The sequence below is a fragment of the Misgurnus anguillicaudatus genome, chromosome 17 (assembly GCF_027580225.2).
Source record: "Misgurnus anguillicaudatus chromosome 17, ASM2758022v2, whole genome shotgun sequence".
Taxonomy (NCBI): domain Eukaryota; kingdom Metazoa; phylum Chordata; class Actinopteri; order Cypriniformes; family Cobitidae; genus Misgurnus; species Misgurnus anguillicaudatus.
In genome coordinates this window covers 25,502,501-25,527,318 of record NC_073353.2, presented here as the reverse complement: position 1 = coordinate 25,527,318, position 24,818 = coordinate 25,502,501, and the positions used below count along the sequence as shown (strand labels likewise).

At 38.5% G+C, this 24,818-nt stretch overlaps 1 protein-coding gene across 5 annotated transcripts in view; it reads right to left on the bottom strand.

Moving 5' to 3' along the window:
- The window catches only part of dachd (dachshund d), a 127,995-nt gene that overhangs the window by 5,606 nt on the left and 97,571 nt on the right, over positions 1-24,818 (bottom strand). For 4 of the 5 annotated variants that reach the window (XM_073855230.1, XM_073855229.1, XM_073855233.1 and 1 more), the window contains 3 exons: positions 8,037-8,182; positions 4,288-4,435; positions 718-861 (listed from right to left, as the gene is read on the bottom strand). In XM_073855230.1, coding sequence (XP_073711331.1) covers positions 718-861; positions 4,288-4,435; positions 8,037-8,182 — 438 coding nt within the window. The remainder of the gene's footprint in view (positions 1-717; positions 862-4,287; positions 4,436-8,036; positions 8,183-24,818) is intronic. The other variant, XM_073855231.1, reaches the window with a different exon arrangement.

Below are 24,818 nucleotides of genomic sequence, written 5' to 3'. Positions count from 1 at the left end.
TTTCTAACCACGTCTTTCGTGATGGGCGGATTGCTCGGGTCAGGGCAAAGTTTCGACCAATCACTGACTGAGCATTGTTACGAATACAGAACAGGGCGGTGTGTTTGTGCCACACATACGGTATATGCAACATTTCGTTATTAAAAATGCTTTAAACCTTTTCAGGGTGCATAAATAAACGCTTCATGTGTCAAAGCAGTGTGATGTATGTTCACATTCACATTTATCAAAATCAATCAGCGTATAACATTTTGACAGCAAACACTCAATCACACAGAATAAACCAGATTTGGGTCAGATATGTCAAGTTTTTCAGTGGAAGAGAAAGAATTTGTTGTTTTTAGATGACACTTTATGCGTGCAGTAGCTTTGTATCATGCAAGGTTATTTGGGTCTGTTACATGACTACCTGGAGTTCAACCTTTTATCAACATAGCTTTGCATGTCACTCCGTGGTCTCTTTCTTTTTATACTTTTTTCATCCATTACCATTAGCATTATAATTTGGTTGGCAGCCATATAATAAGTAGGATAGATACAGTCATCCTGTCACTACATTAAATATATTTGATCACCAACACTCCTTGAAACCAAACAAAAGTCTATTATGACAGAGGCCTATTCAATGTGTGGTAATGACTGGTCATCTGTACATTATCGCTTATTAATGTAAGAAACAAACACGTTCAGATGAGCTGTCATCGTGGCAGGTCTCACCGTTGAGCGATCTGAGACTTTCTGTTGGTGACGTTTGTTTCAAAGATTGCTCGGCCTGCTCTCGTCGCTTTGACTCGTACTCCAACGCTTCCTGCAATTTCCTCTTTGCTTTCTTTTCCTTCTTCAGTCGCTTCTGAATGATCGCTAAGCACAAAAAACACAGAGAAGCAAAAGTCAAGGAAACCCCGGCATCTCTATACAGTACAGGACCAAACGAGATGAAGTCGGAAATATTCATAGAAAGTTGCAGGTCCCGTTCAATGAAAACGGACCGTGTCATTAGCAAAATAATTGAGCCAGCGATAACCTGGATTAACTTAGGTTAAAATGCTAATGAGATGGGGTTAAGGGAAACTTTCTCCAAAGAGGGCGAGAAGGCACTCTGAATATTAAACAGAATAAAGCTGGAGGGCTGGATCACATTTATAACAATCCTACTGTGAAACTGGCTTATTAAGCTCAATTTGATTCATTATGTAGAATAAATACGTTGAATATTAAGTCACACTTAGTAATACGTCGGTGCTTCCAAATTTCAAATCATTTATTGATGTCAAAATATAGATTCATAATTATATACTCATATTTAATAACAGATTACAAAATAGTAACTAGAGGCCATCTCTAATGCACACATCGCTTTTAATCTCAAAGAGAGTTAAATCTGCAGTCCAATCATCACTTTCCCTAGAGAAATATTGTGGCTCATTTACTAACAGTTACTCTATAAATGACTTATTCATATTTTCATGAGTTTAAACACACTTCTTTCTAATGCACCATGTGTATGTAGCTACGGTAATATACTGTATTCCCACAAGTAATACTGCAAACATAATCAATATATGCTTGTGTATCGATCATAATGTGAATATGCCTCACTTTGCTAAATTTATGACCATCACTAGCATTAGTATGAGCATTAGCACTATAGCATTATTGAGAGGTGCACGCTTTTGTTTACATTTATAGTCATGCATTTGGCAGACGATATCACTCAAAGCGACAAGGTAAGCATTTTGTATGCTTGTAATTAACAAGACTGGCTAATCTGGCTTTCTATATATTTTTATTGTATATACCATGGGGCGTATACCATGCATTTAAGTTAAATTATTAACTAGATTTTAACATTATCTAAGGATAGCATATCTGTGCACAACTTTCCACCATGATGTTTGTGGGTGGTTGCAAAGGCGTGGCTAAGAAAATGCAGGTCATACAAACTTTGCGTAATAATCAAGGACTTTAGCTGTGTCCGAAACCGCTCCCTATCCACTATATAGTGCATTATATCAGGTGTCGGCCATTTTGTAGTGGTGTCCGAAACCTGAGTGAACAACTTCATTCCCTACATTCGTTCACTACTTTTTACCCACAATGCAGTCTGATGTTGAGGGTACATTCGATGTACACTTGCTCACTCATATTTTCCATGATGCAATGGGAGACGAATGCATAAGTGGAATCAGAAAGGATACTGATAGTAAACACCAAAGATTTACGTTTATACACATTTTTTTAATTCTTGTTGTCAGTTATTTTCTACTTTTTCTAAATAAACTAAACTAAAATTTTAAAATAAATAAAATATAACACACATTTTTATTAATTAATTAAAAAACAGTAAATAAATATGATAAGCAGTTGTTTTGTTCTCTTTATTACTAACTTATACAATAAACATGACAAACGATGTGACAAACAGTAAGAAAGTAAACTTTACAGTTTCAAAGTACAATCAATAAAGCCACACAGAGGTGTGTAATGGTTTATGCCGAATCTCTGCAACAGCTCTACGACGCATGATATTAACGTCAGTGTCCGAAATCGCTCACTCATTTTCGTTTCCTTTTTGCCCATATAGTGGACTCAATTGTCATTTGCTATATAGGGAATAGTGAATGAGTGAACGAGGGAGCGGTTTCGGACGCAGCTTTTGTCGCTGTAACATTGCTGCAGCAGGCGTAGTGATATTACACACTGCCCGAAAATAGTCCCCTTGGTTACTTTCAATAGCAGGGGACTATTTTCAGGCTCTGCGTAATATCATTGCACCTGCTGCAGCCATGTTACGGCAGCAAAGTCCTTGATTATTACGCCAAATGAGAGTATAGTTTCTAGTAGGGGTGCACCGAAATTTCGGTCGCCGAAAATTTCGGCCGAAAATGCATTATCGGTTTCGGGCCGAAATAAAAAATCCAGCCGAAAATGAATGTCAACCGCGCCCCTCCCATCTGTGCGCTAGCACTCAAGCAGGTTTCACTCACGGTCGAGCTGTTTGCACGCGTCTGCAAAGATTAAGCATGTCTTGATGTGTAAACTTTAGAGAGAGTCGCGCTAATGTGTCTCATACTGTAATCCATTAACATACATTTGGCGAATAAAGCAATGAAAAACAACGTAACGTTTTTATGTGGAGTGACTGTTGCGCTGTTTGGGATTCACCCTCGGTCTCTGTATGTGCATGCGTTTAAGTGCCCTCGGTAGTGCACATACGAGAGAAACGCGTTTAAAAAAAAACAAGCAAACATAAAATCTCGCTGTTATTGACAGGGCACATATAAACAAAATTCTCTCCTCAGTATTCTTTTTCTAATAAAAACATTTGTTTATGTCTTAAGTGTATGTATAGATTACAGTGAGATTAACCTACTTCAGTCTGTGTCATTAATGTTAATCAAACAACCCATGACAAAGAGACAAATAGCTCTAAATAATAATAATATATTTAATTTATTGTGTCATGATTCATTTAATTTGATTTCTGTACCTAATGCTAATTTCAGACCTTATTAATGTACAACTTTGTTCTCTTTTAAAAATGTTTGCAATTTCTTTATTGTTTATTAGATTTTTCCCACCTGCTTTTTGCTGATCCGAAAAATAATCTGATCTGTGCCTCAAAAACTGTAATGTGATCCGAACTGTGAGTTTTTTATCCGTCACACACCCCTAGTAAAGTTAGTACACAGTGATAGCCATAAATGCAATTGTACTAATAATTGGAATAATCATTTATTTCGGTGTTTCGGTTCCGTTTTTTCGGCCTTGGTTTCCTTTTTTCGGTTTTCGGTTTTGGCCAAGAATTTTCATTTCGGTGCATCCCTAGTTCCTAGCCATATCTGCCTAGAAAATTGCAACTTTTAATTTTTAGTCGGTCTAAGTTCACGATGTAACTACAGAAGAGTCAAGTTTTAAATAGGAAAAATATTGAAACTCTTTAGTTATTTTTTAGCACGATGCTAATGTTCTAATCAGATTCAATGGATGATGCTAAACTATGCTAAAAGTGGTACCGCCAGACCCGGAGATTAGCTGAATGGATTCCAAAACGGTAAAAATCAAATGTTTTACTCTAGAGGAGCTGGAAAATTAGCATATTTTCAAAAAAGTGGAGTGTCCCTTTAAATGTACATACACTTTAAGTAAAAGTAAGAACAACTTGTTTATTTTCTACAGTGTATGATGTAAAATATCTGTCCTAAATACCACATGAACTGTGAAACACACTGTTGAAATACAGTAAATGGTGTGCATGTGCTGAATCTATATGTGGCTGGTACCCACCTCTGTTCTTCTGCTCGACAGCCAGCTGTTTCTCCAGGGTCTCTCTGAGCTCCCTCTCTCTAAACAGCTCCATCTTCAGCTCTGTCTTCTCCAGCTGCACTTGTTTCTCCTGAGCGCGAGCGTTATCAATCGCCACCTTCAGCAGACCCTGAACCAGAAGATAAATGCACCTTACAGTCCACACACACAGTACATGTGTTCATCATAAGTCAGCAACCTGCTAGAATCAATCACTTTATCTTAAAGCAGTGGTTCGTAAAATGATCAGTTTAGGAGGTAGGTTAACAAATCTAATTTGCTTGCAAATACCACAGTTAAAATGCTTAGTTTTATGGTGTCACTTTATATTTTGTCTTTTAAACTGTTAGATTATACAAATGAAACAGATACAAAGCAGACATTTGTCCACAGTACTGATAATGATGTGACATCAGAATCCAAACCCTAAAAATGAACACTGATCAAGAGTGATGTGACATTAATAATACTGTAAACCTCCACAATGGACAGAATCTATCCGATTCATAATGTAACTACATCAACTTTTCAGTTTCTTTAAGAATAGAGGAGTATGGTAAATATGACCAAAGACTACAGCTATATATAGAAATAGCTGCTTGTCTCAAAACAACACAAAAATTTGCCGTGCAAACAGCGCTGTGTGACCATTTCAAAACAATTATTCCCTGTACGCAAGCAATTAAGCCAAATGCAATGGGCTATATCATACTAATTGTTCCTGCTTATGACCCCAATTTAGACTAAGTTGCTTTATCTCAATTTTCTGCTTGGGTTTGTTTTGTTGATTTGTGTGGGAATGTTCAATCAAAACCTCACTCGGAAATCATGATTAAAGATGACTGACTGAACTGAGTCCTGCTCATTAACAATAAGGCTGAAAGTATCACAACAGATCTGATGGTCACATAACAGGAGCAATGAGCAAACCTCTCACTCCCTATACTGTACCCACATCATTAGTCTCAGAGGTGATACTAATCAACTACATTTATCTTTCTGACCGCGTCTTACTTGCATCATAACCACAGTGGTGATCAAGGGAATTATGTCCAAAATACAGTACAAGGCTGCATTTTTCTTTTGTAATGTGCACAAGGATTTACAAAGTAAACTTATAAAGTTTTCCCATATTTTTTTGAAAAGACCATTAGTCATTGTGGACCTGTTTGTTGTATTTTTAAATGGATAGTTCACACAAAATAAAAATTCTTTCATCATTTATTCACCCTCATGTCACTCAAAATCTCCATGACTTTCTTTCTTCGATTTTGAGAAATGTCTTGGTTTTCTGCCCACACAATAGAATCAATCGGGGCCGGTGTTGTTTGGGTACCAGCATTCTTCAAAATATATTTTTTTGTGTTCAGCAGAAGAAAGAAAGTCATACAGGTTTTGAATGACAAGAAAGTAAATGATGAAAGAACTTTTACTGATTGCATTCCCAGCAAATTTTAATATCTGCTGCTAATATGGTTTAAGATTGCCATGAACTGTAATAAACAAGTTGATGTTTTGTCTCCTTCCAATACATGTAATCTTGAGAATCACTGGCTTTTATTGTGTTATGACACATGATGTGATAAGACCATGACATTCGTGTCAGATGGCCAGTCCACAGAGTGCAAAAAAAAGTTACCATGACGACCAGACGGTGGATTGCTTAAAGGAAAACACCACTGTTTTTCAATATTTCACTATGTTCTTACCTCAATTAGACAAATTAATACATAACTATCTTTTTTAATGCGTGCACTTAATCTTTGTACAGCACATCGTGAATGTTTTAGCATTTAGCCCCATTCATTCCTTAGGATCCAAACAGGGATGAATTTAGTAGCCACCAAACACTTCCATGTTTTCCCTACTTAAAGACTGTTACATGAGTAGTTACACGAGTAAGTAGGTGGCAGAAAAATAAAATGTGGCGATTTTTTAAGTGGATAAAAAAGAATTATTTTGTATGGCGGAAGAGCACATAGTTTGCAGCACTTCACGACATGACGCGCTGTACAAAGATTAAGTGCACATATTAAAAAAAGATTTATTATTTGTTTTAATTCATATAAGTTGAGGTAAGAACATAGTAAAATATTGAAAAACGGTGGTGTTTTCCTTTGAAGTTAAGTTCAAGTTTATAAGTGACTTAAATGTGACTAAAACTAAAAAGCATTTTCGTCCAAAAGACTAAGACTAAAACTAAAAGGGCTACCAAAAACAACACTGCTGTGCACATGACCGCTTGCCAGCATTTCTACAGCCAAGAGCTTTGGTTGCTACAGTGCTTCTGTTTTGCTTATCAGTCATTGTACGATTCGCCGGTTGGTTGGTTTGGTAATTGTCCCGCCCTTCCTGCACTGTGATTGGACGACTAAAGGGCTTGTTATACTCGCGCTTTGGTCTGAAACGCAAGCCTCCGCGGATCGCCCGCGCGTCTCACCAAACGGACGAGGCGTTTATAAATAACGCGCTCGCTGTTGCACTATTTTTTGAACCACCAGGCGGTGACGCGAGCAATAAAGTCAACAAACACAAAGAAGAGGATAGAAGTCGTCCGCTGGAACAACCCTAGTGCTTTTAACATTAGAGTTTGATATATATAAATATAAGAACATGAATATAACAACAATCTTTTAAATATGTCTTTATTAAACATTATCATTTCATTAACGTTTTTACTAAACAAACAAGTACAGACATCTTAAGGTTTGTATTTTATTCCTCATCCAGTGGTTCATTCAATACAAATATAAGCCAAACATTCTGAATCATGTAAAGTAATTCCTGTTTTAAACCGCAAAGTTTCCATACTTTACTTCCAGAGTGTCAGATAAATATATACATGTTTTGCTTGGATTGATCAAAGAGATACGTCACAGGCTTGCCTGCTCGGACAGAATCGGCTTGAGTTCGGGCATTTTCGGATGCGGAGCCGCGCGGAAAGTTACAAAAAATGCCGTGCACAGGGCCACGCAATGGGGTCTCACGCACCCAAAGCGCGCGACCGCCCACTCCGCGTTGACGTCATTTTTGCCGCGCGCACCAACGCGCTCTTGCGGACGGGGCGACCATAAACTAGGCTTAAGGCTCCGGTACACACCAAACGGCAAGCATTGTGTTCCTTGCTCTAGATAACTCTCGGGATTCAACTTCGTATCATGCGAATTTTCCGCTTGGGTTGAATATTTTCAACTTACACTTAAGATTCGTATAATTTGCATCGCCCCACGTGAATGGACATCTATTCGTCTCTTTGCATTGATTTGTGGGTAATCTACTTGCACAAATAGTAAAGTTCGCTTCTGGTGTGTACACAGCATAAGTGAAAATTGACATTGACGAAGTGAGCGTTCTTCCCCAAATCTTGGTGCACAGACAAAAACTGCATCCATTGGAACAACTAAAAACATAGTCAGATACAGGAAAAAAACGCTTTTATGGACATGGGGCCTAAGAGGACAGATCTCTTAATATCATGATTCATTGGAAACATCCTAGAACTCGTGAGTCGTGTATAAATTTGTATTAGAGTTGGGAAGTCTGATTCTTTTTACCCATTCAGCTCATTCAAACTTCTTTCTTACAGTTCCACTTTTATGAAAATATTTTTTAAATTGGTTCAACTAAATCTAATAAATTCACTGATTAGTGTTGAGTACACAATCTGAATCAATAAAAAATTCCATTCACAGTTCATTTGACTTTCTGATGAGAAACTACCGGTCTCTTACCTGAATGTTGGTCAGAAGGGTCTCTATCGATGACAGTCCATCAGGAAAGAGGAAAGGCGACGGGAAGCCTGGAGGTAAAGCCTGACCTGCCAGCGACAACCTCTCATAGCTGTCTCTCGCTGTCGGCGTGCACATTGGGGTTTCTTCTGGTGGCAAACACAGAAACACACACATCAGCACAACAGATGAGGCACTCCATGTAATGCAGCGATGTAAAATAAATCATTATTTCCCTGGATTGGTGTTTATACACACAGATTGTTTGCGAGATGTAAAATTAACATCTATACAAGCATGCCCAATCAAGCACATATGATTGATAGCCCATTCTGTCTGCGTCGCACTGCACTCTGTTATTGATGCTTCTGTATTTATAGCTGCTATAACGCTCGAGAGATTTTACATAGAGACAGAATGCAGGGTTCCTTTAAAAATATGCATTTCTAGCCTTTTATGTTTTGGAAAGTAAATTTCTCTGTCTTGTCAAAGAGAAATCAGACCCACCCGCTCCATATGGCACCAAAACTCTAATAGGAAAAGGCCACACTCAAGCAGATGCATATGGCAAACTGAGATTATCAAGGGCCCTGGCTCCTCAACAAAGGCCATATGGCACAAGGTGGTGAACCCTCATTGACCATGTTTCAACAGTACTACTGCCCCCCTCAGCAGACTGGCAACGTCAATGCCAAATGGATTAGACCCCTTAAAGGAATCGGTGCGCGAAAAAAAAATCAATATACTGTAACTGGAAGAGAATCAAGAGAAACTTGGTAGAACAAAAGAGAGGAGTAAAATAAATATCAGTTATTCACTCGCTCTCGCTAGCCGATGGATGACACATAAATGTGCAGGTGTTAAATGTCACAGGTGGAGTTGCTGTTAAAACCCACTGGAAATAAAAGAAAAAGTGTTTTATGTCTTGGCAGACAAATAAAAACAAGGGCTGGCACATTAAAGAGGATATATTTTATCACCTAGTCCATTGGGACTTCTTGAATGTCATACGGAGAAAAAACAGCGGATGATCACAGAAAACTGTGTAGCGTGTCTTTAAAAACAGCTTTTCAAGATTAATCGCTATGTCAACTCGCTAAACATTATGCGGTTAAACGAAAGTAATCTAAAGAAGCTTGTATTAAAACAAACAAATTATGTGTGCTCACCTACAGTATCTGAATTTTTTTTATCTTTTTTATGAAGCAATAAACAATGCATAAAATTTACTTTTTTTACTTGGCAGATGCCTTTATGTTAACCCATGACCATGGACTTTATAGAGATACAGGCCAAGGTGCGCATGCACTGCAATAAAAGCAAGATGGGGCAAGATGCACGCATATTCAACCTTTTATTTTTATTTTTTTTAGTACCACAGATGTCACTAAATCTCATCTTTGCACATTTACTGAATGTTTAGCTTTGACATGTTATTTGGGGGACTCATTCTTTTAGAAGAGTTTTGAGGTTAATTTAGCTGTTTTATGGTCATTAATAATGATCTGTTTATGTAATGTACATTATGTTAATTTTAATGTCTTGTCAACAGGGGAACATTTGTGTAATTAATTCAGATTTAAAGGCACAGTATTATGAATTTATATTGAAAAGGTACATCCAAAAATATTTTAATTTCAGTAAATGTATTTAAAAGTGTATGTACTGTAGGTGCAAATGACAAAAAATAATAGACAACATATGGCTAGATGGCTAGATAGATAGACAGACAGATAGACAGATAGACAGATAGACAGATAGATAGATAGATAGATAGATAGATAGATAGATAGATAGATAGATAGATAGATAGATAGATAGATAGATAGATAGATGGGCAGATAGATGGGCAGATAGATGGATAGATGGGCAGATAGATAGATAGATAGATAGATAGATAGATAGATAGATAGATAGGCCACACTTCATGGCCACACTTTATGTGAACAACCGCCAGCACCTGTCAGTGCCCTGATTATATCATCTGCCATTCATCAGATCCGTAAGGGCAGACCTTTGCCATCTGCTGTATGGACCATCATAACTCTACATCTATCTCCACACACACTGGCCATCAAAGCCATATTCCCACTATCATAAGCCTGCATCCATCACTACACACACATACTGTACTGAACAGGCCACATTACAACCTGAAACCATCTACACACACATAAACATGTACAAAGACTATCATAACTCACTTTAAACCACACAGGCCTGCGCTGACACTATCTTCACACTGTCATAGCGAGCTGCCAATCAGAATGGGAGACTGTCTCAGACAACAACCTGCCAGCCACAAAAAAGACAACTCGCGGGGCCACACCACCAACATACAGAACATAACACAATAATTCAGGCTTCTTAAAAACTCCCCTAAAGGATTATTAGGAACAACATACTGTGCATTTTGGTGAGCTCGTGCAAATTGTAACCTCTTTATTCTTATTTGTAGTGGAGATGAGTGGTACCAGTTGGGGTCTTCTGCTGTTGTAGCCCATCCGCCTCAAGGTTGTGCGTGTTGTGGCTTCACAAATGCTTTGTTGCATACCTCGGTTGTAACGAGTGGTTATTTCAGTCAAAGTTGCTCTTCTATCAGCTTGAATCTGTCGGCCCATTCTCCTCTGACCTCTAGCATCAACAAGGCATTTTCGCCAACACAGGACTGCCGCATACTGGATGTTTTTCCCTTTTCACACTATTCTTTGTAAACCCTAGACATGTTTATGCGTGAAAATCCCAGTAACTGAGCAGATTGTGAAATACTCATTCAACAACAATGCCACCAACAACAATGCCACCTTTAAATCACCTTTCTTTCCAATTCTGACATTCAGTTTGGAGTTCAGGAGATTGTCTTGACCAGGACCACACCCCTAAATGCATTGAGGCAACTGCCATGTGATTTGTTGATTAGATAATTGCATTAATGAGAAATTGAACAGGTGTTCCTAATAATCCTTTAGGTGAGTGTACAGTATAAAGTCTGTATATACAGTACAATGCATTTGAACAATGAATACATACCATAATATCTCTACATAAATAGTTGTAGCCACGGTTAAAATAACTTACTAAATAACTAAGTTACTTTAAAGTTTGTTTAAAGAGTTTGCTTGTTTTAAGTGTGTTGCTGTGTGGTTGCCAAATAATTCATTAAACTAGTACTATCTAAACAAGCACTACTAATTTACAAAAACTGATAATACAATGCAGTGCACTGTACTGTGAACATCCCTCTTTTGAATAAGTACAGCTTACTAAAAAGTCATAAAAAGTCAACATTCTGCATTTCGGTTTTGAGTACCAAAGCCCAGATTCAGGCACTCATACAGAATTAATATGTGTTTATACGACTCCCTAAATCATGCACAAACACTGCATGACTTGAGGAGCCCCTCTTCTGCCATCAATATTCACTAACGCCAGCCAAGGCTTGGTAACAGCTGGTCCTACATTAATTAGTTTAAAGTATTTATTTCAACCATCTCCGCAGCAGATTGCGGCAAAACATAAGAGATTATTCCGAGCATCTGCAAATGCCCTGGAAACATTCAGCCAACCAACAGTTGAATACCAGGCGCCACTATTAGGATTTTATGATTCAGAATTCTTGGACGCAGTAAAGGCCAGGAATCCGTGGAGGGTCTCCTGCAATCTCTTCCCAATTTAACCAGCAGTTTACTCCAGTTCATTACTGACAATTGCCGGCTGTCTAATGGATGTGCGTGCGCTCCTAATCAAATTTCAAAAATAACAGTTTTTACAAAACACTTATTACTGATTTGCTCTGTGATAGGATGAACCGAGACAGTAAACTGGATGAATTATATGAATTGGATGCAAGGATTTTATATACATCGGAATTAGAGATGTTTTTAACTGTGGAGCAAATGCAAAACATTTGGATGTCAGAAGCAAGTCTGTACTTGATTTACAGTTAAACCACACAAATTTAGGTTTTTCACATGTCCACATACATTTAAAGTGTGTGAAACATGTGGTTTTGAACATCTTTGTGCGAGTTCCTATGTAAAACTTAATGGGATCACATGTTGGTGATGTTTTTCACATGTGATCCCACATGGACAACTTATCATCACGTTTTCCCATGTGAATTTAGATAGGATTCACACAAATGTGTTCCCACACAGGTGATCGCGTTTTCTGTGAGGGATTGTGGTCCTAGATTTGGCGTTGGCGTTAATAATAAATCATTGCTTAAACCAACTTGTGCATTGCACTCAGCAGGACATCGCCACAAATACAATACTGGATCACATTGCTTTGTTACTAGGAAACAATCTGTCATGCATTAAAAAGCAAACGACACATTTCATCTCAAATGACCAATTCGGCTCTCAAACAGCATTTTGATGGATTGGAATTTGCTATTGTAAATCACAGCCACATAAACCGAAAAGTAATCTGATTTTTTATTGCTCAGTGTTTTGTTTATCTGTTTTGGTCATTCTCTATTTACAGAAGGAACTTTAGGGTCGTTCCTGTTATGCACAGTCCTATTGATAATTTACACAATGGAAGGTAAACGAACAGGATGTCTCACAGGATGAAACTAAAGAGCTAGTTAGCAAATACTCAGTGAGGGAGTTATCTTACATTTAAAATGTATATGTTTAATCTTATATATTTATCTTATATATTACAACATAAACATGAAAACAGACACCATGTTAAAAATGATCTTTTGGTGCTAAATTGTGTTTGTAAGTATCCCCTAATTCGTTCCTTGTTTTGAACACTACATTTTGGCTTTAGTTGTTTATTTCCTGTCATTGGTCTAGAATCATTGACTTGGACTTAATTACAGTGCCAGACGCCAGCGTGATGAAGAGACCGAAGGAGAGAGCTGTGTTTTCCAGGTGATATTTCTCCGCCGAGACTTCCAGCAGCAGCTGTGACAGGTCCGTTTGCGGCTTTCAGCCTCAAAAAAATCTTTATGAAATCCTTTTAGGTCAGCCGTGTCACAAATAACATTTCACGCGCAACTGTTTCGCAGGATAATAGGAGCCACAAATAAAAATGGGACGCTGTAAATACAACGCATTCGGAATGAAATGCCATAATTTAAAGCAACGCACATACTCAATGCGCACAAACGCACATAAACTCACCCCCCCCCCCCCCCCCTTCTCTTTTGGCAGCAGTGGGAGTCCTTGACAGTGTGGTAGCAATGATAAATCACCTTTCTAGTTAATTCTCTCAGTCCTTATGTGTTGTGCTGCTAAAACAGGGGCTTAGAAATCGACTTGACAAACTATGAATGTAAAAAATATCACTTGGAGGGATCTGGGCTTATCTCCAATTTACATGTTATTAGATTTGTATTGCGCGGAGCGTTTGGACAAGGCTGCGGCGAGGAAAAGGGGAGAGCGAAAGAGATGTTGGCGATAAGACAAGATAAAATGTCTCAAACCCATCTCGAAACCCTTTGATATCTTTGATGGAAAGTCAAGACAAGGAGAGCGCAAAGCACTCAACTGATTTTTAATATGATAGACAAGACGTTCTGCGACGAATTGGGAGGAAACCTTGGGAAATTTAGCAACATTCCCGCAATAAATAGCTTTAATTGACCTTGGGAGCTGAAAATCTGCCATATGTTGCGAGTTGCGGTGTTTGAATTGAGGTCCCAGCGGACCTTTCAGCTGATTTCTCCAATGAAGGCACTGAGCCGGAGGAGAAACGGAGAGAGAGAGAGAAAGAAAGAGAAAGCATTGCAGCATTTTGGCTAGCCAGTCACTGTGATATATTGACAGGTGAAGCCTGTGTCCTTGCAAACCTGTGTTCCTCGCAGCAGGAGAATTGAATGTTTAAAATCTGGAGGATGTCAGTTCCCTCCCTGCAAAGGCTGCCTCTGCCTACAGCAGACAATTACATTTTATTTGACCTGCCAATGGGGCTGAAGAAGTTGCCTCCTTCCGGGGGAGTGGTTATGACCTTTCAGTCTCATAAAAGGGAGACAACACCACATTACACAGAGGCTAATCTTTAAAACTGCATCAGCTTCTCTTTCTTCTGCATTCCATTAAATATTTCAACAGCAAACTGATTTTACAGTATTGACTTAAAGCTTTTATAGCCTACATTTAAAGGGCCAGGTTCGGACTGCAACGCATTTTTGAACAAACTTGTTTTTATGGCATGCAAAACCTGATAGCAGGTAAGCATTCAGTAAAAATGAGGTTTAAGTATTAGATAAGCACAGTTTTAGGCTTTTCAGTCGATTGAAAGAAATCTTATGTTAACAAAACCTTACTCTTGTGGTTCTAAAGGTTTCTTACAGTAAGCAATTGTATTGAAACTGGGCCTTGGTAAATGGTTCAAAATATGCACACCAGCTGTCACTGAGGCAGTACCCTTTGAAAAGGTCCAAATATGTACCACTGGGTAGAGATACATATACATTTGGTTCCACTATGTACTAATATGTATATTTGAGGTACTAATTAGCTCTCTTTGGTACCAATTTATACCTCTGAGGTACTCATATGAAGTCTTTAGGTCCAAAGCTGCACTTTTTAATAGCGTACCATCCCAGTGACAGCTGGGGTACATGAAGAGTTTGGTTCCAAAACGCAATAAATCCATTTTGACTAATTTTGGTAAAATGTGTTTTCTATACCAAGATGAAAACCACTATTTTCTGTTACAAACTTTCACATAGCATCTTTAGGTTATAATAACATTAAAATTCAAATCCATAATTTGATTTTGAAAGATTTATTATAAAAACTGATTATTTTTTTACACAAAAAGCAACAAATCCATGAAATGTTTTTTTCTCTTCTCAAAATACTATAAATCTGTTGAATCAATATATAAGTATGCATTCATCTTTGCCATGTTATACTCATTTAGTTGACTAGTTGTATACACTGATTTATAAAATAAACAATGATGGCATTAATCAAAACACTTACTTTGTCATATTAAGAACGCTGTCATTGCTGCTTTCATACTTGAGACGTCGTCGCTGAAATTTTTTGACAGCGATCAGCTGTAAAATGTTTTTTTTTTTTGGTTCTGCTCGATTTTCGTTGACTTCGCATAAAATAATGTAAAGTTTTTCATAAGATCTCCTGGGGTCAATGTGTTAGTATTGATGCTGTCGTGTGAAAACAAGCAACAGCCGGCATTTTTCCTTCGCCCAAGTGCCTCATGTAAATTATTCGATTTACGTTTCTTTCCCGCCATAGAAAACCACCACAGGTTTATCAATGTCATCAAAAGTATTATTTTGTTTGTTTGTTGATCAGGAAGTACAAGATGAGGAAAACTAGGATTCTGTGTGTATTCAACGCACCGCCATTGTTTGTTTACAATGCCTGGAATGGTGCGCTGTGATTTGTTGAGCGGATTTATTGCGTTCTGCAGAGAAGGAGGACTGGCGTATATTGCGTTTTGGGAAAAAGATGACAGAATAACACGGCTGATATCGGTTTTGGCGTAAAATGAAGAATTTACTTTTTACCAGATACAATTGACCAGATACAATACTGATTTTGGCGGTAACTATAAAAAAAAAAACGTTTATCGCGTTTTAAAACCAAACTCTTCACATTTTAACAACATTTTCTGACAGTGTACTGAGTACATAATGTATAAATCTCTATCAAAGTGGTATTTAACACAAAATTAACACATAATGCAATTTTTTAAAGTAAAGTCAGATAAGTTAAATAGTTTCAAGAATGAAAAGCAACATTACTTTTCTTTTTATAAATGTTACATTTATATTCGTTTAATGTAAGCCAGTGCAAGATTTTTTATCTTTTTTCCCCAAAAGTATAAAGTTTAGCAATAACAGACAGCACACCTAAGGCTGAAATGACCTAGAAAATAGAGTTTAAATGAGGTCTGTAAGCAGTCCACCCTGAAGTAATTGCATAAATGTAATACTTCAGTACTGGGTCTGAACAAACCTGTCATCATAATGCTTGAGGAATATCAAAACATTGCTGCCTTACAAAACAAAGAAATGGAAAATGAAAAATAATTCTACCTTTACAGCATATATTCACATTTAAACCACAGTGAGAAATGTGTGCTGTGATCCGTAATGGGTAAATTCCTTTAGAATGACTTAAAGGTGCATATGTTGTGCATGAACACAACAGATACTACGGCATACATGTTATGCGCCTATCTACCGCAGAGTCCATAACACGCATACAACCACTCCGCTTTGCTCTTTTCTGCTCTTTAATTCTGAGATGAAAATTAGCCATTACCAAATTCCTGCTGAGAGCCAAAGTCAAGTGCTGAAGTCGGTCGGACCTGGATTAGCAGGTAACATTTGGCTCGGAAAGCCTTATCTTTGAGAAATGCACTCTGCTGCTCTCTCTCTCACTTTTCTCTCTCTCCACTAATGTTCCCTACACTTAGAGATTAAATCGCTTGCTGCACAAACCCATTTGAGAGCACAGGGAAGGTGAGGGGGGATAATCAGCACAGGCACTGGGCCGTGTTTCCTAAACGCGCTCCCAAACATTACTGTGCACGGGCATAAAATTAGCGGCGGGACCTTAAAACGCTGACATTTCGCATGACTTTTGGGAAAGTGACACCATCATATTTTCTTGTAGGATATCATTAAATTTCAACTGCCCTGTGGCAGAGACTTTCCATTAATAACCAATTCTGTGTGTCACTCCGCGGCCCTCTTCTGAAATAATGAGTCCTTTGGTTTGGCTTAATAAATTGAAACATATTCTCAAGGCCATGCTGAAGACAGCCGCACAGATGGGCAGGCGAAGGGGAGGAAATCTTCATAAATCCTTAACTGTCGCACGCGGTCAGGGATAAAAACAAAAGCACCCTTTATGCTGCAGGACTTGCAAAGTACTATTGCTGGCGGTGACATCATAAAACATCTGGGCCCTTATAGTTGCACGTACATACAGTAAATGTATAAATAACTACATAAACATGAAATAAACAAATAAATAAATATTTTAGGAAAGTTTAAATGACCATCCACTTTTGTTTGGGGGGGGGGTCTTTATTAAGGTCTGGGCACTAAGCACATCTTGAACTCTTTTGAGGAGACTGACGTCCTAAACTCATTAGATAATAATTAGAAATTAGGGTTTTATTTCATTTAGTTTAAAGCAGGTTCCTGCTATTGCTCAAGTGTAAGGGGAGGTCACACTAAATACTTGACACTTTAGCTTATGAACAGTAGGGGAGAACAGGCGAAAGTAATGCGGGACGAAAGTAACAAAGCGATTTTCTCCTATAAAAGTAAATTGTGTTTAAACGTTAGGAGATCCTGTCGGGTCGAAAGTAACACTTGTTACTTTTGTCCCGCTGCTAATACTGTTGTATATGTTAAAATTGATATTATTCTAATTTGATTTCATTTCATTTTCATAGTGTTCAAACTGTCAAATTTTTTTTATTCTCAAAAATGTACGTTTGTACTGTTGGTTGCGTTTGTACCGACCCCCTAAAGTGACATTGGAGTAAAAAAATTCAAAAGTTTAGTTTCATGTGCTCACGTGAAACTTTCGCGTGCTCACATGAAACTTTTGCGTGCTCACGTGAAACTTTCGCGTGCTTACATGAAACTTTCGCGTTCTCACGTGAAACTTTCGCGTGCTCACATGAAACTTTTACGTTATGAAAGTTTCACGTGTGCATGCAAAACTAAACGCGATAGTTTCGCGTGCACATGCGAAACTAAACTTTATCTAATTTTTGCTCCATGTCCCCTTAGCGGCTTCATACTTTTGAAACATTTGATAAAACTGAAATGTAATTTCATTATTTTTTACAAAGATAAATTACAAAATATGTTTTCAGTTACATATAAACAAGGTCATAGTCATGTATATTTAATAAAAACATGTGTAACACAAAAATCTATCTTGTTTTGTTGTGTTTCTTTTGTCCCTGCAGGTGGGGTCGAAAGTAACAGTTTACTACTGATGTTTAAAGTGAAATTATACTTGTTGTTTTACATTTTTTACAAAATTCCACCTGGTATTGATAGACCACACTTGTGGGTTATTGACCACAGCAAAAATATATCTCTGTCTAATACATTATCTTTTAAAATGACGTTTGCTTGTTTTTGAAAAATGGTACTTTCGCCCCTGCTCTCCCCTATAACTATTAAAATAATATTATATATTGTATGTGTTGTATTCTAATAAAGAGACTAAGAAATAATTATATATGGTCATTTATCCCATTGATAAAATAACAAATCTAATGGTGGCATCATGGTGGGGGTCAAGGGGAGTGACAGACAGCCCTTACAGTATTTTTTCCCATTTCAACCATTGCACAAGATTTACATGTTAACACAGACCATGTGGGAGTCTTGAAAACCTTGTTGAAAACGTAATATATTTCATGTTTCTGGTTCGTGTACAGTATTACAAACATCTTGTTTTCTGATGTTGAAGCTCGGCAGGGCCTGTGACGCAAGCCCCAGCAGAAGAAGATATCTTGTCTTTTTATACGGCTCGTGTCATATTTATTGCATAAAGGTCAGAGTGTTCATTTGTTCAAAGTCAGCGTTTTTCCTTGCTCCTCAGTGTAATAAATGCAGAAGGGATGTCATTATCGGACCGCTGAGGATTAAAGGCTTGACTGCCTGTGATGGCTGCATAAAAAAGCCCCTCCACTACTTTTGTTTCTTCAAGTGAGTGTCCTACAGGAAGGCCACACTCGCTGCACAATGACAACCATCGTTGTCGTAACCAGACCCTCCTCGAAGATAGATGGAGTGTTGGCGAGAGAGGGTTGCATAACCCGATTAATGAAGGTAAAGAAGGATGAGTAACTAATACCCTCAAAAGGCTTGAATTTAATTGCTTTTTGAAAAGCAAGCATATACAAGAATTGTATGTAGTGGAGGGTCTTGTTTGTGATTTGTGACGAAGGTGACGATCATCAGAGTGTGAAACTCAAACATGTTGTAGTATATAGTCTAAAAAACAGCATGCAATGAATTAAAGCCAGACTTAGCACATTTATGGATGCTAACTGGCATACAACCTGAAATCTTGATTACTACGGTCACACATCTGAACCTTCGGTAAACTCAAGTGCTTAACGTTCTTTTGTATGTCGGTTGGTAGACATTATACGGAGGATTTATGGATTTGTCTTCATTTCATAATTTGTTGACTTAACATGATAGCTGCTTTGGAGAATGAAGTAATGTTATCTTTACACAACAACAAATGCATTAGAAATAGTTAAAAATTTAAACAACAAGGAAAAATCCCTACATAATCAAAACACTTTGACAGAACAAGCACTTCAACACTGAGAAATGGAAAATAGTCTGCAGTCTGATCACAGTGAAGTGTGTTCTGTCGAAAACGGGCAGACATATTAATGTGATTCCAGGCAATCCTACAGGGAACGAGGATGTTTGGGCGACAATCGACTCTGGCACTAATCCAGGCTCTATGTACTGAGCCGCTTTGGAGACCAAAGAAGAAAGACAAAAGAGAAATGTAAATGTAAACTTTTAAAAAGCAAAGCTTAGGAGCTCTCAGTCTGACGTCCTCGTGTGCAGAGAAAAAAGGATGCAAATCCGTTTGTGGCTGGTTCGCAGGAAAAAATCCTTCGAATTTTTAAAAGGGGTGATGTGTTAAACGTGTGGAAATCTGTTTTGATAACATTATTCATAGCATTGGCTTTGCGCAGCTTGAATTAATAACACTCCGTTTACAGATGGAAGAAATTTCCAGTTAAAGAGATTAATTTTTAAACACCTAATTGACGGGCAGGGGTTAGGCGGGATAAGCAACAGCGTCTCTAGGCCAGTGACTGCAAAGTCAAGGTGACTGCAACACTCAGACGAGCTTTCAAATATGCGTCTAGCACTGCGAGAGAATGAAAATTAAGTCTTCCACCCCCTTTTTTCTTTTATTAGGAACAATTTTGTTCGCAGCGAAAGGGTATAAAAGTCCTAAGTATCCGTTGCTAATTACGAAAGAGTCAAAATTTTTTATTTGACACACTATGCCCTAAAGTCAGCTAGGACTCGGCAGCTTGATAAGACCGTTTCAATTTGACAGTAATAAATCACTGTTAAGCACAAGTTCGAGTGGCTTATTGGTAAAAGAAAACGCTAGAAACAGCACTATGATAGATAGATGTTGAATTGAAATTCACTGTTTTTTTATTATTCACAGTTATCTAAGTTCAATATGTAAGGGATAATTGACAACAAGCCATTTAATTTTTCGAAAAACAATGCACACCCAAGGTGTAATGTTGCGCAAAGCTGAGTATTATATCCCAATAATTCAGGACCGGAGTAAATTTTTCTGCTTATACCACGGTTACCACAGAAATTGCTAAGGAAATTGCCTTTTACACCTGGTCACTATATGCGTTTTCTCTGATTGGATTGCTATCTGATTTATTAAAAGCGTTCCAATTACATTCGCCACATAAATGCGTCTTGGCTGATCGGATATTAATCTGATCTTCTATTCCAGTGCAAAACACAAATGCACTATTTATTACTCCGCCTTAAAAAACTTTAGACGAAGCCTTTACAACAAAAGGCAGCACTTACTGTATGTTAGGCAAGGGCACGAGGTGAAGCGCACATTACAGATTTAAAGGTCCATGACAGGGCAAAGCGCGTAACAAAACGCTCTCTGAAAGTTTTGTCTCTTTAAGATAATCGATTCTGTCATTGGACTATTTTATTGGTTCTAGAAAGTTTTTTTACCCACTGCCGTCGCTTCATAAAGCAATGAGCGTATCCTCTTTGTTTACCTCTCTGCCGGCTAATGTGGGAGTGACGTTTGGGAGGAGCAAAGCGCTGACATACGTGACTTCATCAATCAGATGTATTTACACATGTCCAGTTTAATCTGAAATGTGTCCCAGACCACCTCCTGAAGTGGTTTGGGCGAAAACGCTTCGGGGGGCATTACACTTGGTCTTTTTACAATCGAATAGCTATACGATCAGAGAAAATGCATGAAGTGACCAGGGGTAAAAAGGATCTAAAGTCCAATTTATAGTCGTGGGTAAGGTCTATGTCGTAGCTACACCGTAGGTTATCCGTAGCGTCGGCATAGGTTGACGTGCACCTCGGCAAATTTTTAACAGCGCGTCAGTTCTACGCGGACTGCAAGCACTGTGATTGGTCCACTAGAACCCCTCCCGTCAGGAGAAAAAAATGCGTCATAAATATTTTCGTTTGCGACGGTGAGAACAAAGATGGCCCAAGTTGAGGAGTGATTTAACTCAAACTGCAGCAAAAGTTGCTGTTTATTTACTTCCATCACTGCTGGTCTTCTAAAAACATACACAACAAGCTGATTCTTCATCTTCATTTGTGGGCTAAACTTGCCCAGCTGCTTCTTCATTGACGGTCGTGCTGCTACTGTGGTTAAATGCGTGGACACTGCCTGCCAGCGTTCTGCATGTGTGTTTCCACGTCAACGCAAAAGTCTAAATGAAAACCGTTGCGTAACCTACTCTATCGTGGCTACACCGTAGGACCTACGCACAACTATAATGAGCCCTTAAGACATTGCTCTGGTGGTTATTTCAAGACATTTGACAGGTACCCATGGAACATTTATCAACCAATCAGAATAAAGCATTCAACAGCCCTGTGGCATAAAGTTCACTAACAAGAGCAACATTTAAACACATTAAACAATCACAGGTGTGCATTTATCATCATTTTACAACAGCTTCAAACACAGCTAATCCTATTCCAGAATTTAGGACTAGTTGTTATAAAAAAACGAAATGTAAACAAAATGCACTTTTACATTTGTTATGTCTGGTAAATCGGTTTCAGATGTTTACAAAACAAAACATACATTGGTGAGGAGTTTTAAGGTTTTTAATTGCTATGTCTAGTGCGCAGTACAGGGGTGAAGAAACAATCTCAGGGTCAGCCTTGCCTTATTACAACAGTTGTTCATAAGGTTTGTTTTGCATTTTAAATCACACATTAGCAACATCAGAAACGGTATTGCTAATTGTTACATTTCCTCTGTCCAAGGGCAAGCGGGTAAATTTGTTCACAGCAGTGCGCATACAGTTAAGGGCAGATGCTCGAACGTGTACTTAGAATTCACAAAGAGACCGTCCATGCTGCATATGGAACCAAGTTCATACTAATTGCCCTTCGACAACAAAACAAAAAGTCTTACAGAAACTCATTTGCAAATGAGAGATGGGAAAAGGGAACAACTACGAGTGCAGAGTTTGGAAGGCAAGCCATCAAACAGAGAAGCCCCAACCCTCTAGGCCAAAAAGCCGCATCTTGCCTTTTATCAGAGCAGGTGTCTTTGCAGCACATTGCCTCCTTTGAAATGAAGGGTAACTTAAAACGGCCTTGGCGTGTTGTGATGGACAAGGAGATTTCATCTTCTCAAGTGAATGATAATACATTATTAAATTTGCCTCTCTGCTTGCAAGCTACTCTTAGCTGACCACAGCATATTTATCTCTCTATCTAACCCTTACATCTTGGCAGGAGAAAGCATTCTGTCACTTTTAAGGTATTTCAAAGATTAGAAAGAACTTCTCTCTTTTCAACATTCCTAAAAGCACCGTCTTTCTCGCGGAATGTGATTAGCAGTCCATGGTATCACGTAATGGAACATTCATGAGGGAGAACAAATATCCAAATGAAGCGTCGTGTCCTGAAGGGACGGCCCCACGTTTGCATCATCAGCACTATTTGTTTCACTGCTCGCGAACTTGATTGATCCTCTATTGAATTATTTTTTGCTGCACCCCTTCATTTCGACAGAACATACTGACAAGTTGTTTGATCATACACCGTGATTGTCTGCCAAGTCACATTTCAGATCCCCATGGCTAATGATCCAGCCTTTTGTCTTAGGAAAAGTCGGCCGAGTCAGCACAAACTTCAGTCCGTTTCACTTTTGAAGCCAGAACCGCAAGGACACTTTAAAAAGGAGATAGGAAACATGCTTGGAAAGCATGTGTGTGAAGTAAGGATTATGCAGGTTAAAGAACTGAAAGTGTGTTGCTACTTTAGAAATGCCGGGGCATCGCGTTATTTGCTCCAGATTACTCGCTGGATTTAACTTCGTGTCATGCAAATTTTTCACTCGAGTTGAATATTTTCAACTTGGGCGAAGACGCGTTTGAGGCGAATAGCGCGCGTTTTCGTGGCAAACGTGTCACCCATATCGCATCATTCACATCGCCCCACGCGAGGACGCGTCTGGTCGCATCTTTGCATTGACTTTGTATGTAATCTACTGCCGCAAATCGTTAAACTCGCGTCTTGTGTGAACCCACAGTAACTGTGGGTTTACACCAAACGTGAAGCGCGCAATAGCATCGCGTTGCTTGCTTTAGATTACCCGCAGGATTTAACTTCGTGTCATGGAAATTTTTCGCTCGAGTTGAATATTTTCAATTTGGGCAAAGACACGTTTGAGGCGAATAGCGCGTGTTTTCACGGCAAACGCGCCGCCCATATCGCGTAATTCGCATTGCCCCAAACGAGGACGCGTCTGATCGCGTCTTTGCATTGACTTTGTATGTAATCTACTCGCGCAAATCGTTAACTGTGGGTTTACACCAAACGCGAAGCATGCAATCGCATCGCGTTGCTTGCTCTAGATTACTCGCGGGATTTAACTTCGTGTCATGTGAATTTTTCGCTCAAGTTGAATATTTTCAACTTGGGCGAAGATGCGTTTGAGGCAAATAGAGCGTGTTTTCACAGCAAACGCCCATATCACGTCATTCACATCGCCCCATGCGAGGATGCTTCTGATCGCGTCTTTGCATTGACTTTGTATGTAATCTACTTGCGCAAATCATTGAACTCGCATCTGGTGTAAACCCACAGTAAGGCAACATGTTTGCTAAATGAAAACCTAGCATCACTGTGAAGGACCATTTATTTCCTAGAGTGTGGATTGCTGTTTTCTGTGTCATTTGTTTACTTACAAATACAATTAAAAAAGCATCTTCACATAATCATCTTTGATCATATGATACTGCTTAAAGCAAACATAACTTTGTATTTAGCCAAAGAAAATCACATGATTTGTGCAAATTTCCTGCTCTACGCTAAGTGAAATTAGCCAGATTATTTCTCAAACATTACGCTCAAAATGAAATAAAGCTTCTGTCCTTTGGGTTTGTCAAGACAATTACATCAGCAAAGCAATTTGAGTTTTCATTCTTGCAGAGGAAGAACAATATCTAATTCTGCCAGATGCAAAAATACATCACTGCAGATTTCCCCACTCCCTTTCCATCTATTAAATTTAATGCGAGGAAACTTGACAAAATCCAAGATCTTACAATTTTAATCAATCTGCGAAACATCAATCCCACGTTAGCCCGAAAGAATAAACGTGTGCTTTTTGTACACCGCACTTTCACTTTGATTTGAGTTTTAAAAGAGATGAAGTTTAATCCTGCGTCTTTTGATGTTCTTGAGGATGAGGTATTTTATGATGAAACCATATAATGGCTAACACATGCTTTGCCATTCAATGACCAGCTGGCAAATTATCGGAGTGATACTGCGGCTGCCATGCTCCATTATTCATATGACTGCATCTTTGCGCTGTCTGTTTGGCCAAATCAGATCCGATTATTCTGCGCACATTTAATGCTGAATTCAGAGGAGGGGTCTCGTGCATCAATCACTCTGGTACCCGAAGATGTACTGTCAATAAATGGGCCGGTGATGCTACGGTGTTGCTTCAAAGTCAGACAATAATCTTGATGATGATGTGGTCATTTATGTATTTGAATACT